Source organism: Anser cygnoides, chromosome 4 (assembly GCF_040182565.1).
Source record: "Anser cygnoides isolate HZ-2024a breed goose chromosome 4, Taihu_goose_T2T_genome, whole genome shotgun sequence".
NCBI lineage: Eukaryota > Metazoa > Chordata > Aves > Anseriformes > Anatidae > Anser > Anser cygnoides.
The window spans coordinates 48,090,035-48,105,884 of NC_089876.1; the positions used below are offsets into that span (position 1 = coordinate 48,090,035).

Genomic DNA, 15,850 nt, shown 5'->3' on the forward strand with positions numbered 1-15,850 from the left:
ACTGCTTCTAAATAGGGCATAAAAGACAAGACCAACAAGATCCAAAACCATGTAATGGAGCAGGCCTGAACAGGTGGAAGAAACTGATAGCCCTACTGTAAGATTAGCTGAGCACCACCTGGAAAACACTTTTTCTCCTCATTTCTAATTAACTTTGTTATTTTCTCTCCTCTTCATCTCTTCCCTCCCCTTCGTCAATAGTGACCCTTCACTCTTCCCTCAACTTCTCTGTATACGTTTCTCCCCTGATCACAGCCTCCACCTTGAACTGCACACCTAACACATTTAATCCATCACAAACAGCAGCAGAGTGCCGGGAGATAAAATAACCCACTATAGTTCTGCTGTAGAGGCAGCTGGTGGCTCAGCATTTTTTCAGGCATACTGGAAATTTTGAAAGGCAAATATTGATTTTTGGTGCTTTAGTATTGAGGTGTCAGATGACCTAATTTTTTGAAGTGCAATCAATGGAAGCTGTAAAGTGCTGGGTTCCAGTAAAAAGATCAAGTCTTGTCTGTCACAGACAAGGCAATCAAAAATTGAGTCCTCTCCATTACTGAACACACAAGGTCCCTAAATGGAAATAAATCACAGACCTATCTTAAAAATGAAACAAACTATAGTTTCAATGCATTGCCCATTTTCCTATAACTTTTGACGTGAAGTGTATCATCAGAGCAACAATTTAACAAAAAAATGGATCTACCTTTTTCACGTAAACCTATTTTATTTTACATTTTCAAGCTAACCTTCTGGACCAGGCCAAAAAGCGTATGTGAGAAATGTGTCAGAATTTCAGTGCTGTTGTTCAGCTCTCACATAGCCTTGGTGAATAGGAATAATTCTGTTATTCCAAGTATTTGTACACGTTCTTTATACAGATCCAAAACATGTGAGGCCCTGCACAAAATCAGCACTGGATGTAGGAGAAAAATGAAGCTATGAACTATTGCAAAGTAGCTTTCTCGTGTTATATATTGTATTATTGACTGCTTTATTCTTCGTCTTTTTGACACCTGCACTTAGGTGTACACTATGAAATTTTGCCTAGAAAGAAATTTTGAAGACAGAAATTACATCCCAGAGAAACTCCGAAATGGCCACAGACTTCTGCTGGGGAAGTTTCAAACATCGCCCCAAAAAAAAGACTTAATTTAAGAAATAACCTATAAGATAGAGTTGTATGTCAGGAAACAAACAAAAGATGATATTATGCTATTTCTCCTCATAAAGAAAACTATAGAAAAAACATTGCAAAAGGCAATGTTAATGTAAAAGAATGCTTCTGTAGCCTCTGAAATAAACACTGATTAGTCACAGTTAAAGAAAAATACAGGTGCATTAGTTATACACATATATCCAAATTGGACAGCATACAAATATAATATACCCTTGACCACTACGTCATCCAAATGCAACAAATAGCATCAAGCATCAACTGCAGCTAGTTAAGTCCATCTACTCATGAATACAGAAATTACAGTACACTGAAGAAATTTGGAGAATTATAATGAAAAGCACATGTTTTATGGAAAACTTCTAGAAAAAACAGCTTTTTCAAAAAGCGTATACTAGATAGCTTAGGACTACTTTAAATGCAAGCATAATATATAAAGTACAAAATAAAAACTTTATAGACAAATAATTTATTTTTGATGTTTTTCAGCTCAACTTGTACTGTAAAACGTGACCTGAATAACATGAATCCCTCAGTTTAAAACAGTGCCTTTATGTTAAATGTAAAATTTGCAAACAGCCAGTAACCTCTCTCTTCAGTCTTCTCACAGTTCACTGCTAAAGAAAGTAAGAAAAGTAGTGAATGGTCTCCCTTCTGGCCACCTTGTTGCAAACAGCCTTCAGATGGTTTTGTGATCATCACTAAATGAAACTATGAGTTATTTTTCCCTTCTTTTTGAGAAGCCACTTTACCAAAATCTTCTGTTACATCACCCTATAGAATAAGTGTCCAGCCCTGAACAGCATGATGTGTGATATGAACAAACATCTCCACAGTATATTTCAAAGGAAGACAATCTAAAAAAAACAACTCTTTACAGCTTTAGGCAGTTTTACCCCAATGTACATCTGGGTTTGACAAGCAAAACTCTTCTGTATTTTCAGTCCATTGGCCTGTCCGAAGAAATGGACTGTTCTTCATAACATTCTTTATTGTTTTCACTACTCTGACTTCTCCTTTACCCTGCTTCAGTTTGCACTGGCCTCAAAGCATACAAGCTAAGCTAAAACTAAATGAAGGATATACTCCATGATAGCACTTAATGCTGCTAATGCACTCCAGTTGGAGTCCACCATTCCTGAAAGGAGAAAGAAAATCAACAGGGACTAATGTGTCCTAGAAACGTTTTTAGGAGTGACTCTGGATTTTACAGTGAACCTTTATCAGTTCAGGTCAAAATTTAAGTTTTGTGGAAGTATCATTCTGTCCTCTGCAGGGGCAAGAAAATTTATTCAGAAGTCATGCAATTTTCACATACTCCATTTCCCTTTAAGGGTACACACGCAGCACATCCAAATTTGCTAATATAGTCACAAACCTTGCATTACAGCAGGGCAAAACTTACCCCATCCGTAGCTTTTACTAAGAGATCGTAAGTAGTTGGATCTCCTTCTCTGTCAATATCTTGAGACACACAGATTTGACCAGTACGGGGATCAATCTGGAAGGCTTTGGATTTCTCATAATAATGGAATCCATCATAAAGAAAATATTCAATTTCACCAAACTGGTCAGCATCAGCATCTGTTGCCTTGACCTGCAGGGAAACAGGAAAAATGAAGGCAGTGAAACTATTACTCAAAAATCAGATACTTTGTTTTAAAAATGCCTGTGTTTTGAAAGCAACCATGCATACACATGATGCCCTATGAATACAAACATGCCCTAAGCTATCTGTTTGCATTGTGTAAAATGATGAAAACTCAGATGCTGACAGCGTAATTATTGAAACAAGCATGGAAGATCGATTAGACCTTGTCTGTAACATACTTGTTTATTTGTCAATAATCATCTCAATCAAATTAACATCCTATAACTAGAAAAGACATGCACACTAAGCCATGTCACTAGGCCACGCGTTAAAAAAAAAGGAAGGGAGAGGATCTTAATCAGCAGAGGTAATTCATACAGTTCCTGTATGAATTATCATGAATATTACATGTGCATCAGAGAAGTGATGCAGGACATTCTTACTGAATGTGTTGTCTGAAAGATTTCCCAGAGCTTAATTAAAATCCTTAATTTAATTGAGGGCTTGGCGACACAGTGATCCATGAAAGGCAAGGGCTGGAGGGTGCTTTAATCTGCAGTTCTCTACAGAACCAGAGCTCTGCCAGCACTACTGAACACAGCCATCACCTGCATGCACAGCACAAAGCAAAGGATGTATAGACTGCAGTACGTTCCTGGGAGAGACCAGATTCCCTTGGTCCCTAGCACAGCCTTGGATGGAGTTACAGATGCTGAACAAGACCAACTTTTTTTCAGCTATATTAAGTACGTTTAAAAAACAGCATGAAATCTGCTGCAAATCCCAAACACTGTAAATGAGTATTTTAAAGCAAGACTTCAGAGAGATGTTCATCTGCACCAACCTAGCAAAATCAACAGTCTTTAAAAAATATTTTAAAAAAGCTCTTATAATATCAGAAGGCTTTGTCCATAAAACATACACATGCCCTATGAGAGGCTGAGGGAAATGGGCTTGCTTAGCACGGAGAAGAGGTGGTTTGCAGGAAGATTTACTAGCAGCCCTCCATTATCCAAGAGGATGTTACTGAAAATACATCAGGGTCCCTCTTCAGGTGCAGGGCAGGAGGAGAAACAGCGGTCACAAGCTGCAACAGTACTGTCTGGATGAAAAGACATACTGTTGCTATGAAGATGATGGAGCCCCCTGCCCAGAGAGGCTGAGGTCTCCATTCTTGAAGTTCCAAGACCCAAGGGGACACAACCACGAGCAGCCAGAGCTGTCTGGCCCCAAGACCACCAGAGACCTCCCACCAACTCTCCATCCACAGCCCAAGGAATAAGCTCTGCCAGGCAACGTTAGCACTGCAACAAGGCTGTGCTGCCCCACCAGCCACTAAAAAACAAATACAATAGGATGCTGAAGTGTAAAGCTGTTGCTCTTTTGCTGAGGGGTGGATAGCTTAAACATTTGGTAAACAGAGAAGTATTGTACATTATAGCAATAAAATTGAAGGCACAAAGTCCCTGATTAAAAAAAACTGTGCTGAGTTTGGCTTTTTTGTGGTATATCCCATCATGAAAATTTTCACTTTTTAAATAAGATTTCTTTAAGATATCTGTAAACATAAGTACACATTAAAATAGACTGCATTTTTAGTTTGTGACTACTGGAGATACTTGAAGGATTTCTCTTCCTCATCTGGCTTCATTTTCCACTTCTTTGAAGAGAAGTCCTGTGCTTTTTTCTTGCCTGTCTGTGTGAGTACAATACCTTACCAAAACTTCGGAAATCTTATGACCACCAAGTATGGGAGTTTAAACCCAGTCAAGTTCCCCAAGAAGACCTGTGAGACTGACCACCTGCCCTGACCCAGGTTTGTAGGCTACGCCCACGGTCATGAACCAGGGAGGGCAGAGGTCTGTGTGCTACTGCACAGCTGTCTGTACTGTTAGACATCTGGCACGGTTTTAGGCATGGTTTCAACAGCAGCCAAGCAGGACATACCAGGGACTGTTCCTAGCAAAGAGTCTGGATGAGCTCATCCTGTTTCTTTGGAAGGGGGACAAATGAATTCATGTGCATGGACACAAGCTGTTGCAAGTCAGTGGCCACAAGGCCAGAGAACAGGCCCCAGCTGCCTTCCTCACTGCTATAAACATGTGGTCAAGGCCACTCAGTGCCTTAGTCATGCACTCACCTCTTGGCCCTCAGAGGAATCATTTTGGCATTAGGGTACTGAACTGGGACTGAAGGAAACTCACCTGAACAAAAACATGGCTTGTGAAGGCACAAAAATGTAGAAGTGGGGGAAAAGAAACTGTGTACAAAGGGCTGAAGCAAATTATAAGGCTAAAACTTACCCTAGACCAGTTACTTATATCAGAACTTCAAGGTGACGGCCCAAAAGATGCACATTAGTTCAGACACTTTTTTCTCCTTTCTATCTTAAAGCACTGTATGGATTTGCCTGCTTCTGCATGAGATGATCCACATTTGCTATATGTCAAGAGGTATCTCTGACTGGGATTGTGCAGCACACTCCAGCATATCCCTTTTTCAAGTTTCTTACAGCACTGCAGGCCATTATACCAGGATTTCTGGCACTGCAAATGGTAAGGAGCCCTGCAGTTTCAGAGCCTTTCATGCTCCCTTGCAGTCTGCAGCCCCCAGCTATAGCACCAGGTGCATGCAATTCATGGCCAGTCCTGACTCCAGTCCCATGACTCCTCCTGGTTAAGTTATAGGCAAAACTCAGCTTCAGCATAACCAAGATCTGGCCCTAAGCGTGCTTTACAGCTGTAAAATGAATTCTACCACACGTATTTTACCACTCTTGCACCTTGTTATTACTATTATAAAAGATAATAGAACAGAAGTCTAGCATGCCCTCCGTATTCAATCACCCTGATGTTATGGAACAGTAATTCATTTGGTCCTTCGGAGAAAAATATTTTTTGCACCTGAAATCTAATGCAGGTGACAATAATGAAAGGTTCTGTCTCATTATACCTATATGTAGTTACATGTGTAAATGCTGACATTTGTCTGCAATTGAACATGGGTGAGTAATTATAAGTGTGAAGGTAGAGAGCATTGTTAGAAGCTTAGCAACTTGTTTTCCTTCTTTTAGATTATGCAGTCCTTAGGCTTTTAACAGTACATGCAATGGAATGATGACTGATGAATTTAAAGGAAAATGCTTCAGTTCAAAGCAGTATGGCTTTGAAGGTCTAACTGTTACCAATAAATGATGCCAGAATTAAATGGCAATGTCTGCATGTATAAAAATATGATCTCTGTCCAAGTCCTTAGCACCCACTCAATTTTCACCCAATTAACAGGTTTTTTTAATCTGCAGTTTTACCCATGGAGTCTTGGCTCTGAAGAGGAAAAAATCTGAAATCACAAACGAAAGAATAATTTACTGTAGCAAACAGAAGTTGAATAGCACCTGAGGTCTGGGGAGCAATTATCAATACAAGCTGATTTAGAAGGTTTGTGTGTTTTCACTGGATTCAAGTTCAAGCTTTCAGATACAAGTGAAGAGAACAAGTTACCACACATTTTAGGAACTGAAGCATATTGTAGTCATGAGCCGAAGCATGGCAGGGTATAACAGTTGCACTAGGGCATTACAAGCTGCACTAGTACCATTCCTACAGGGTATTACAGTAATTAAGTGTTCAGTAGCTTTGAGTTACAGCAGTCCTAGCAAAAGGAAATGAAGGCAGCAGCCAGAGTTTTCACAGGGCATTGATCAAGAGCATTGTGTGCTGGCAATAGCACAGAGGTGATAGAGCTGAAAGGATTTACGGGCCTTGGAGGTGGGGAAGGCAAGAGAGCACAAAGCTGTAACTTCAACTGTTCTGACAGTCAGGCTGAATGTGATATGATATCGGGAGCTGGGAGAAGGGGCGGGGGGGGAGAATTAAGCTCTCAGGGCCTTACTTATTCTTTCACTAAATACATTTTCAATGTGCCAAATTGAAGACGTGTAATTAAGGAGTGTAAACTTGGGAATAAGTAGCTACAGGACAAAGCATTCCCAAGAAACATTTCTAAAAGCCAACAAAAGCCATGGCTTAGCAGCCTGATAGCTGCTGACTGGACTTCTCCAGTCAGTCATGTTTTCTGTAACCTACATGCTTATTTCTGCACTTTCTAGACCACAAGCTTGTCAAAAGAAAAAGAAAGGTTTTTTTTTGCCCTGCTGACACTACCAGTAAGGTAATAAATGGTTAGAACAGAGATGTCCTCTCAAGAGGATGAAGGTAGAACCTAGAGAAGTGTTATGAAGAACAATTAAGAAGCTGATCAATCAGTGTGATGCTCAGATTAGTGCATGAGGCAACAAATGGTGGGAACTGTTAGAAAAGAAAGGGTATAAAATATAGTGATAAAAATAATTCATGTCTTTAAATGACCAAGTAACAGACAACATTAGAAGTGCAGAAACAACTTTCTATTTGCATGTGGAAAGAAGGCCTCATCTCAGAGAAAAAAATAATGGGAACCACTGTGTACTTGAAGATCATTAACTTCATCTATATGTACACTTTAATCCTACAACACATGTGGAAGTCCAAACAGAGAAAAAATGCTGGCACCATGCTCAGATAGATGGGAACAGAAAAATCTTTTTCAGTGTCATACTAAGGAAGAAGAGACTTTACAACTAATAGAAAGCAAACATTTGGTAGATTGTCAGCTGGTTCCACTCACTCCAGTGGGACTATAACAACTCACAGCAATGTGCAATCTTTCCCCATATTCTAAGTGCATGAAACAGTAATATGATTATATAGAAAAACTTATAATTCTCTAAAGTCCAGATTATTTCAAACACTAATCCATTTTGACAGAAAAGTTCCCACTTTGATTTGTTTCCACTGCTTCAAAATCTTCAAGCATGTGTTTAACTGTCACCCTACTGTTTTGACAGATGAAAATAAAGTCCCTGTCTATAGATTTAGGTATTTTCGATTTTTCCTAAGACATTATTTCCTGTTTATTAACAACTGAATGTATTTTGAAAAGCAGAACAAATATTTTAAACTATATACAAAATAGAAGTGACCTATGCACACAAAACCACACCAGAGAATACAGTCTGATTAACTCAACATGCAGACCAAAAATTCAGGGCATGCATTTTGCATTCTATGTAAAGACCATTTCTAGGGCTTCGGTAGTGTGCAGCCTTGAAGCTGACTGCTTTGCAATACTGAATTGCACATGTGGGTGACCAGATTTCATTTTATGGCTTTCAGATCGACAGAATAAAAATAGGCTACAATGGGAAAGAGCAGGCAGTCTGGCCAAAACATTCGTGACATTGGTCATCTCTGATAGCAATTAAACACGACTAAAAAGTACTAAATTAATTTTTCACAGCTTAAGAATTACTCCCATACAACACATTTTGTCAAGTTTCCTCAATTTGATTCCAGCAAGACAAGATGCAGCTTCTATAGTTCATGAAGCCTGTTTGGGGGACTCTCAACATCAAAACTAAAGACTTTATTTTGTGTATAAAAGGTGCATTCAATTCTTTCAATTGAAGTGACATTGTGAAAAGCAAATTAACTGCTGGTAGTCAAAGAAAATCAGAATGTAAATAAACCCATTCTCTACTACTCCAAAATCCTCCTCATCAAAATATAAGGCAGGACACTACAGATGGATACAGACACAGTGAAACTACCAGGACACTGAAAGGAAGCAATTCAGCAACACAATTATGGGGCTGATTAGTGGTATGAAAATAGTCCTGTCCTACAGACATCCAGGGGTCACCAAACCAAACTCCAGCACCCTTCATATTATGGGACACCAGAAGTGTTCATGGCAATATAGCAATGCCCAATGACAAACCCTTACCAGACAAGTCCTGCAGTACAATCCAAATGCCACCACAATGACTGACCACCAGTATTTCAGAAGCAGCCACCACTCCTCACCAAGGAGAAAAGCAGCCTACATTGTTGGCATTTTTTTTTTGTACTTGTGAGCCAACCCATGAGGAGCATGGCATGTACAAATAAAACCCAAGGTTTTTAAATCAGATAAGCCTAACCCCATTTCACACATGAATCTCTCATAGATCACACCAATTTTTATCTTTTTAATAACACATTGATTTTTGTTTTGTAACATTTGCTACCTTCACTTCATCTTTCAAGTAAACGAAAGGAAACATTTAACTTGATGTATGATGGTGAGATTTTAGATTTTTGTCTTCTTTTCTAACCGATGACAATGAACAAACCTGCCAATATTGACATATCTGCAATTTACTGCTTTCAGTTAATCCGTAGAAAGAAGAAAAAGAAAGTCATTGGTAGAGAAAAACCATGAGTACATTATAGCATCACACTTTTATTCTGAAAACCAGACATCATCCAGTAAACCAAGGGGGATCCAGGAAGAACTGTGCATGTCAGTCCAAACAGTAATCTGCAGTTCCTGCTCTGATGTTACCCAGAGCCTGAATTCACTGCTATTTAAACCAGAAGTTCCTGACATGCCTTCAGTTTTGTTTCTACACCTCCCCCAAAGTGGCGTGAGCAGCTAAATCCCTTTGATGCAAGCCAGGATCCAGAAATCTGGGAATCAGGCCCAATCTGCAAGGCAGGCCCTTATCACACTTAATACATCAATAGGATCAGGACCATCACAAAATACAGTTGTCAATATCTGACTTCATAGCAAACAGCAGTGCTGCTAATACCTACTTGCTACATGGTAGAGTAGTGATTAGAAAGTGTGTTTTGGGAGCAGGAAGCTTAGGGTCCAGTGCCAAGATCATCTGCTAAGAGATCCAGCATCTATTTGGTCAGTCCATTTGGTCTACATTTCCATCCTTCCTTCCTTACTGTGCAAATACAATCTGGATTTATATCATTTATTTTTATTGCCTATGTAAAATGGAAGAACAGAAATGATGAACAGGAGAACATAGTTCTGAGGAAGGTAAACTGTCATAGCAAATAGAAAATATTTCCAGGACTAAAGTGTTATTTAATCAAAGGTGACCCCTACTTTTCAGTAAAAGCAAATCAGCATGTTCATTAATGCTGCTCATATACTCTGTTATAATTTCAGATTTTATAGCACACTAAAGACCTGCTATACACAGTTAAGAATTTAAGTACAAATCCGTTTTTATTCATTAACTTCAGCAAGCTGCAGAGCTCCAAGTCTAAGAACCTCTGCCAAGTAATAGCAGAGAACAAAAGTTTTCCTATTTTGTGCTAATTGCATAAAGCAAGGAGTTATGAATAATGGCTTTAATAAACTAGAATATGTCACAAAAATATTTCATATAGACCATGTTATTTTGATGATCTTACACTGGACTATGTTTTAACTTTTGGGGGTGGTACTCATTTTAATATCGCATTTAACAAAATGATTTATAAAAATTTGTAAAGAACTCAGGGTACCAGCTATCTTGTTGCTTAAGATGTTTTTCCTATTACAGTTCCTTCCTATGAATGATAAGTTGATTATATGACTTTTCTTGGCACTATGTAATATTAATTTTAATTAGAAGAAATAATCTTCTTGGTTCAGATCAATCGATATAATTACTATATAAATATCTATAATGTGATATACTAGCTAATTGAGCCTAAATGATCAAAGTAGATATCTTGAATGAAGAGTAGATGTGTGACCTTAAAACAGAACACTAAGGATAAAATAATCTTTCAATTATACCAGTGTCTGTAACAGAGAAATTGAAGGAGGATGGTTACAAAGGAGAGAAAGAACTGCAGATGTGGATAAGCAGCCTTATCCATTCCTTGGGGGCACCCAGGCTTGTGCAACTGGCCAGCTCTAGGAGGTGACCCAGTAGAAGCCAGTCATTAAAACTTCCTGTTATTGTTGCATTATTAGATTCCAGCCAGCTCTGATCCTGATGCAGCTGAGCCCAGGGCAAGTAGTGGAAGGGCAGCAGGAAAACACCTAAAAACTCTTGCAATAACAGCACATACTTAAGACAGGCTGAAACAGCACACTTACATGTGTTTATGCAAGCATTTTCCAAACCCTCAAACCAGTCTGAGCTGCTAATTGCTGCCCACAAACCACAGTGCTCAACCAATATTCCTGGCTTGACTGATACAACTATTTATGGAGCCACGCTGTGAACAAGATCACTAAGAACAGAGCTTAAATTCCTCCCAAGACATACCAATCAGAATAAGTGTTCTTGGATTTTATTTGTATTTAGTCAGATTACGTTAAGAATTCTTTTCCTACTTCACTTCAATAACACTAGGAAGGATCAATGAGCAACCAGGATGGAAATCAGATTGATTTTTCTGTGAGAGAAACAGGTTTTGTTACTGCACCTTCATAATAAATAAATACCACGTGTGTGCTGCCTAAATTGCCACTTTCAGATTTCTGTATTTGTTAGGTAAATGTGGTGGTTTAACATAGCTGAAGGGCTCATGTGGCAGATTAACAGGAAGGCTTGCTGCCTCTGGAAAACCAGCCTTCAAAATACCATTACTGGTCAGAAAACCCTTGCAGAAGGTTATCTCAGGAAACACACTGTTTTGATCAAGCCCAGAGGATCTCAGAGAGGGTCCATCCAATGTCAACTCCCTCCCAGGCTTGCCTTATAACTGAAGCTGTGCTATGGATTGGGTTTGGATGTTTTCCGAGGCACCAAGTTTTTCCATAAGTCAGGAAGAGTCCTTCTTTAAAAAAGAAGTCAATCAATGCTACACAGGTTCTTTTACATTCCCCACAGTACCATCCTTTGACTTGCAGATCTAGTTTATTTACTTCTTGAAATAGTGGTGGGCTCCCTTCTATCCCATACTTGTGCAACAGATATCAAAAGCCTTTCAAGTGTTTGGGCCACTTCTTGTTTACATGCTAGAGCCTGCCTACCCTCCCATATTCTTCCATAGAAATCAGAGCTTTGAAAACCCCCATGGAGAGGCCTGCAGCTTGTGGCACCTATATCCCTTCAGAAAACTGGTCCCTAGTGCCCTCTCCCCTTGTGAATACCTGTTAATGCGCTTACCTGCAAAATAACACTACTAATAACATCTTCAAATCATCAGTGAGCGCCTTAGCTTGGCTCTCAGAAACACGGCCTGCACTGCTTTCAGTCATTCCCTGTAAGAGCTGTGTGTTAAAGAGAACAATTTCTCTCCTAACAAAAGCATACATTTTGTGTAACTAGCCTTATAAATCATAGTCATTTTATATTTGGAAGTAAGAAGATGAGGGCTCTTAGTTCATTCTGCTTTTATGGAAAATTTAAAACATGGCCAAACTCACAGCTTGAATAATGTATTCATAGCACATTAAAAAATATTTTTATATTCTGTTCATTGCAGACATAAAAATTAGCAAGGGATCTATATATCTCCTAATGATTGGTGCAGAAATGAAGCCTGACACAAACTATAGAGACATTTCTCCCCTTTCTTCTGAAAGAATTTTTCATATACACACCAGTTTTGTTTCCCATCTCTCCAACACTCCAAATCTGTCCCTAGCTATTTTTGCTCTATAGCAGTCTCACACATACACACACACAGTCTAGAGGCTTGAAGACTACAAAACATAACAATAAGCAACCAGAAAGATCAAAAGGCATGACACATGCTATCCAGGTTAGGGTTTTGCATGACACTAAACAATATTTGGGAAACTGTCTAACAAAAAGACTATTTAGTCCAAAATAAAAAAACTGTGTGCAGTAGATGTATACAACTAATCCATCAATTTCTTTGATTTGAATTAGGTATACGTTTTAAAAGTGATTCAGATGGCCCATCTTTGAATATGTGGAGGTGGCAGAGCCATTCCCAAGAAGTTAAAGGACATATCTGCATATTGTTGCTTATACATCATGGGGTCACTGAAGCACCACAAAGCCACTGCCCTACTTTGTGCAAGATGTTCTAAAGGTAGAGCTTTTAAACACTTTCAATATCTAAAAAGAACTTACCATAAATAACTTCTTGCTCCCAAACTACAAATCTTAATTGGTATTATGGGAATTATGCTTAAGTGCATACAAGGAAAACTGTTCAATGAAGTAAATGAACAATGAAGTAAATTCTTCAATGAAGTAAATACTTCAATGAAGTAAAGTTTACTTGATATCTATCACGCCAAACAAGCCTTACTTACCAAGAATGAAAATAATTCTGCATAGCACCCTTTCATACGCTACAGATCTTTAAACAAACACCGTAACATTTAGGTCATTAACTGCCCCAGCACACGACTACAGGCCCAGAAGTACCCCTATCCCCAGGTGCACGCTGGCCACAGGCTGAGTGTCTAAATGAAACTGCAGGGTGCACCAGCCTTTCCTCTCCTATGATCCCTCTCTGTTCATACACAACCCCAATTACGCAACAGCCACAAGACCAGCATGTTACCAGTATGCAAGTCAGGATACACAGCCCGAGCCAACTAACAGGATCAAATTAAAGAAAATGAGGAGAAAATAACCATTCTAGCCATGAACCTGCTGCAGAAGTGGATCCTGTCCTGCTACAACTGATTCGTCTCAGACTCTGCTTACTTTAATCATCAATAAGTCCCCCCCCCCAATAAATGCAGAGTTTTTAAATAGTGACACCTACTGAATCCCAAGCCTTTTCAAAATACACCAGATAACAAAAGGAGCATTGCATATGGGAGCATCTCAAGCATGGAATGCAGCTACTTTTTATAGCACAACATCTAAGGAAAGCACACTGTGTACCAACAGCGTATTTTAATTAGTAAAAGCAACAGATGGGTTAAGTTCCGGGAAGGAAATGAGAGATGCTGACAGGGTATAAATTGGCCACATCACTTACACAGATAGAGGCATCCAACACCCCCCCCACAATAAGGAATTCTCCCACAAACAGTACACTGCAGCCCTATGCTGTTCTTATATTTCCTGCACAGCAGCAGAATTCAGAATTGTTTTGAAGTGGGAGATTATGAAAGCCAGATGGCCAGGTCCATTTGCTCAGCTCCAGAATTCTCTGAAGTCTCTTGCTCTCTCTTAGGAAAAGGAAATATTCTGTTCTGAAGACTGGTTCTGAACATTTTGGATGTGGCCCTTTCAGTGATCAAAACAGCTAACTGGAATGAATTTCAACTTCAGCAACCAGAAGAGCAAGATGAGTCTGGCAACTAGAAGCATTCTTCAGTATCTGCTTCACAGAAACAACAATTAAAAACACAGTAACTCCAAAAAGAAGCTTATGTCCAATTTGTGCATGCAGAATTTGCACATCCATATGGTTAGGAAGGACTGAAGCCTCCCTGAATATTCAGACAGTATGTTGCTAATACTAAATCACTTTATCACATGTGCTACTTTTAGATGATCCATTCTTTACTGACTCACTACATTTTTCCTCAAACTAACAGATGAGACCATTTGTAGCATGGTATTTAAACTATAAGCAGACCAGATATTCCTATTAAGCCAAAATGATGCCTGTAGTTTTGTCCCATCTACACGGTAAATTTGTAGCATAGCATTCCTCTGTTTTCTGGAGAAACTAAAAAGGTATGTTAGAACTCAGAATAGGGAACTGCTGAATAATGAGATCCTGCTCTCAGTTGCTTCCCTCTCTCATGCATAGTATTGGTACCTGTCCACAACATTCATTAATCTCAGCTGCTTGCATTGGAGCTTTTCACCAGCTGGCCCCAAAATAGCTTGTTTTTCCCAACCTTTGCCATGTCATTTTATCCCCAGCACAGGTTCTGTCCTTTCCGTAGCTCCAGAGGGTGGCAGTTTCCCCTGGCCAGCAGCTACACAGCAGACACGTAGCAACAGCCTTTTCGTTAACCTTGTAAAACAAACAGTTTCTTACAGAGACCTGGCTCCTGTTAAACAACACAAGCGGGAATCACAGCAGCTACACTTTCACAACAGGACTATTATATTTCAGCCACACAAGAGACACTGGAGAATGTACAGTACAGAGATGGGGATATCTGGGCTGCAGTGTGTGCTCTTTCCATTTTGCACCACAGGTTTCCAGTTGGCTTGTAAATACCCTGTTGTATTTTATTCTCAAGATCTTGTTCCAGTGCATTTTTCTCATTTGTCCTGCCTCATTATAACCTCACTCCCCCACCCTTTCTCAAGTGAAACTGTAGCTGTTGAAGGGGCATTATAAAGATGCAAAGCTTCCAGACCACAATGGAACAATTGGCTCTCTAGTTCAGTACCTTGGTCCTGGAGGATGGCTAGTGCCACATCCCTATGAGTAAAATGCTAAAAACCCATAGCTGATATACTACTCCCTTCGCCTCATCTTTCTCCTGCTCCATGAAGGATTCAACATAAATTTAATAGTTAAATAGGTAAGTAAACAGAGGTCAGGCTTATATTCTTCCCCAAACTTTTCTGAATGAAATACCTTTTCTTGCATTACAAGCATAAACGTCCAAGCTTTCTCCAAACATGTTAAACTACTTCTGAAGACGTGCCGTGGCTACAAGGTTCCTGCTCAGGAAGAATTTTATTTCATCATTTTGGAATTTATGCCTTTCAGTGTAATGGAGTATATTTTGTTACATGAGGAATTAAAAGCTAGATACCTTTCCACTCCAAAGAAAAAAATGGGTACTTGGAAATTGATACTGAGACAACAAAAAGACAGGAGATTTCAGCCATCTCTCTGCCAGCACCAGTGTCAGGGAGGCTCCTGGTCCTCAGAAGTTACAACGGTGACCAAGTCCTTGCACTAGAGCTACAGTCTATGGAGTGAAGTAACCAAGACAACCCGGAAACAGGGATTGTGCCTGAATCGGTATTTTAAAATCCCTTTGATTATGAAGGTGGCATTGGCCAGCACTGTAGAAAGGAGTAACTCCAGTCCCTATGGGTGTCCTAGAAATGGTAGAGCAGTGCCAGTAGAGATCTTCCTCTGCCAATGATGACCTATTTATCCTTGATGTTTCTCCATGCTTCTGCCCACAGGGAACACAGCAAGGTCTTGAGCCTCCAAGAATACTAGCAATGACTAATAACTAATAATTGTTAATGGTCACTTGCTCATGAAAGCTAAAAAGACATGATCTCTTAAAGGACAAACTGCTATCAATGTGTCAGTCCTCAACCAAGAAGGAAGATGGAGCTG

The 15,850-nt window shown here is 39.5% G+C and overlaps 1 protein-coding gene across 1 annotated transcript in view; it reads right to left on the reverse strand.

The window, feature by feature from the left end:
• DCHS2 (dachsous cadherin-related 2) overlaps positions 1-15,850 on the reverse strand; it is a 103,256-nt gene that overhangs the window by 59,474 nt on the left and 27,932 nt on the right. Inside the window, exon 3 of the mRNA XM_066996550.1 lies at positions 2,583-2,774. Within this exon, the coding sequence (XP_066852651.1) occupies positions 2,583-2,774 (192 nt within the window). The remainder of the gene's footprint in view (positions 1-2,582; positions 2,775-15,850) is intronic.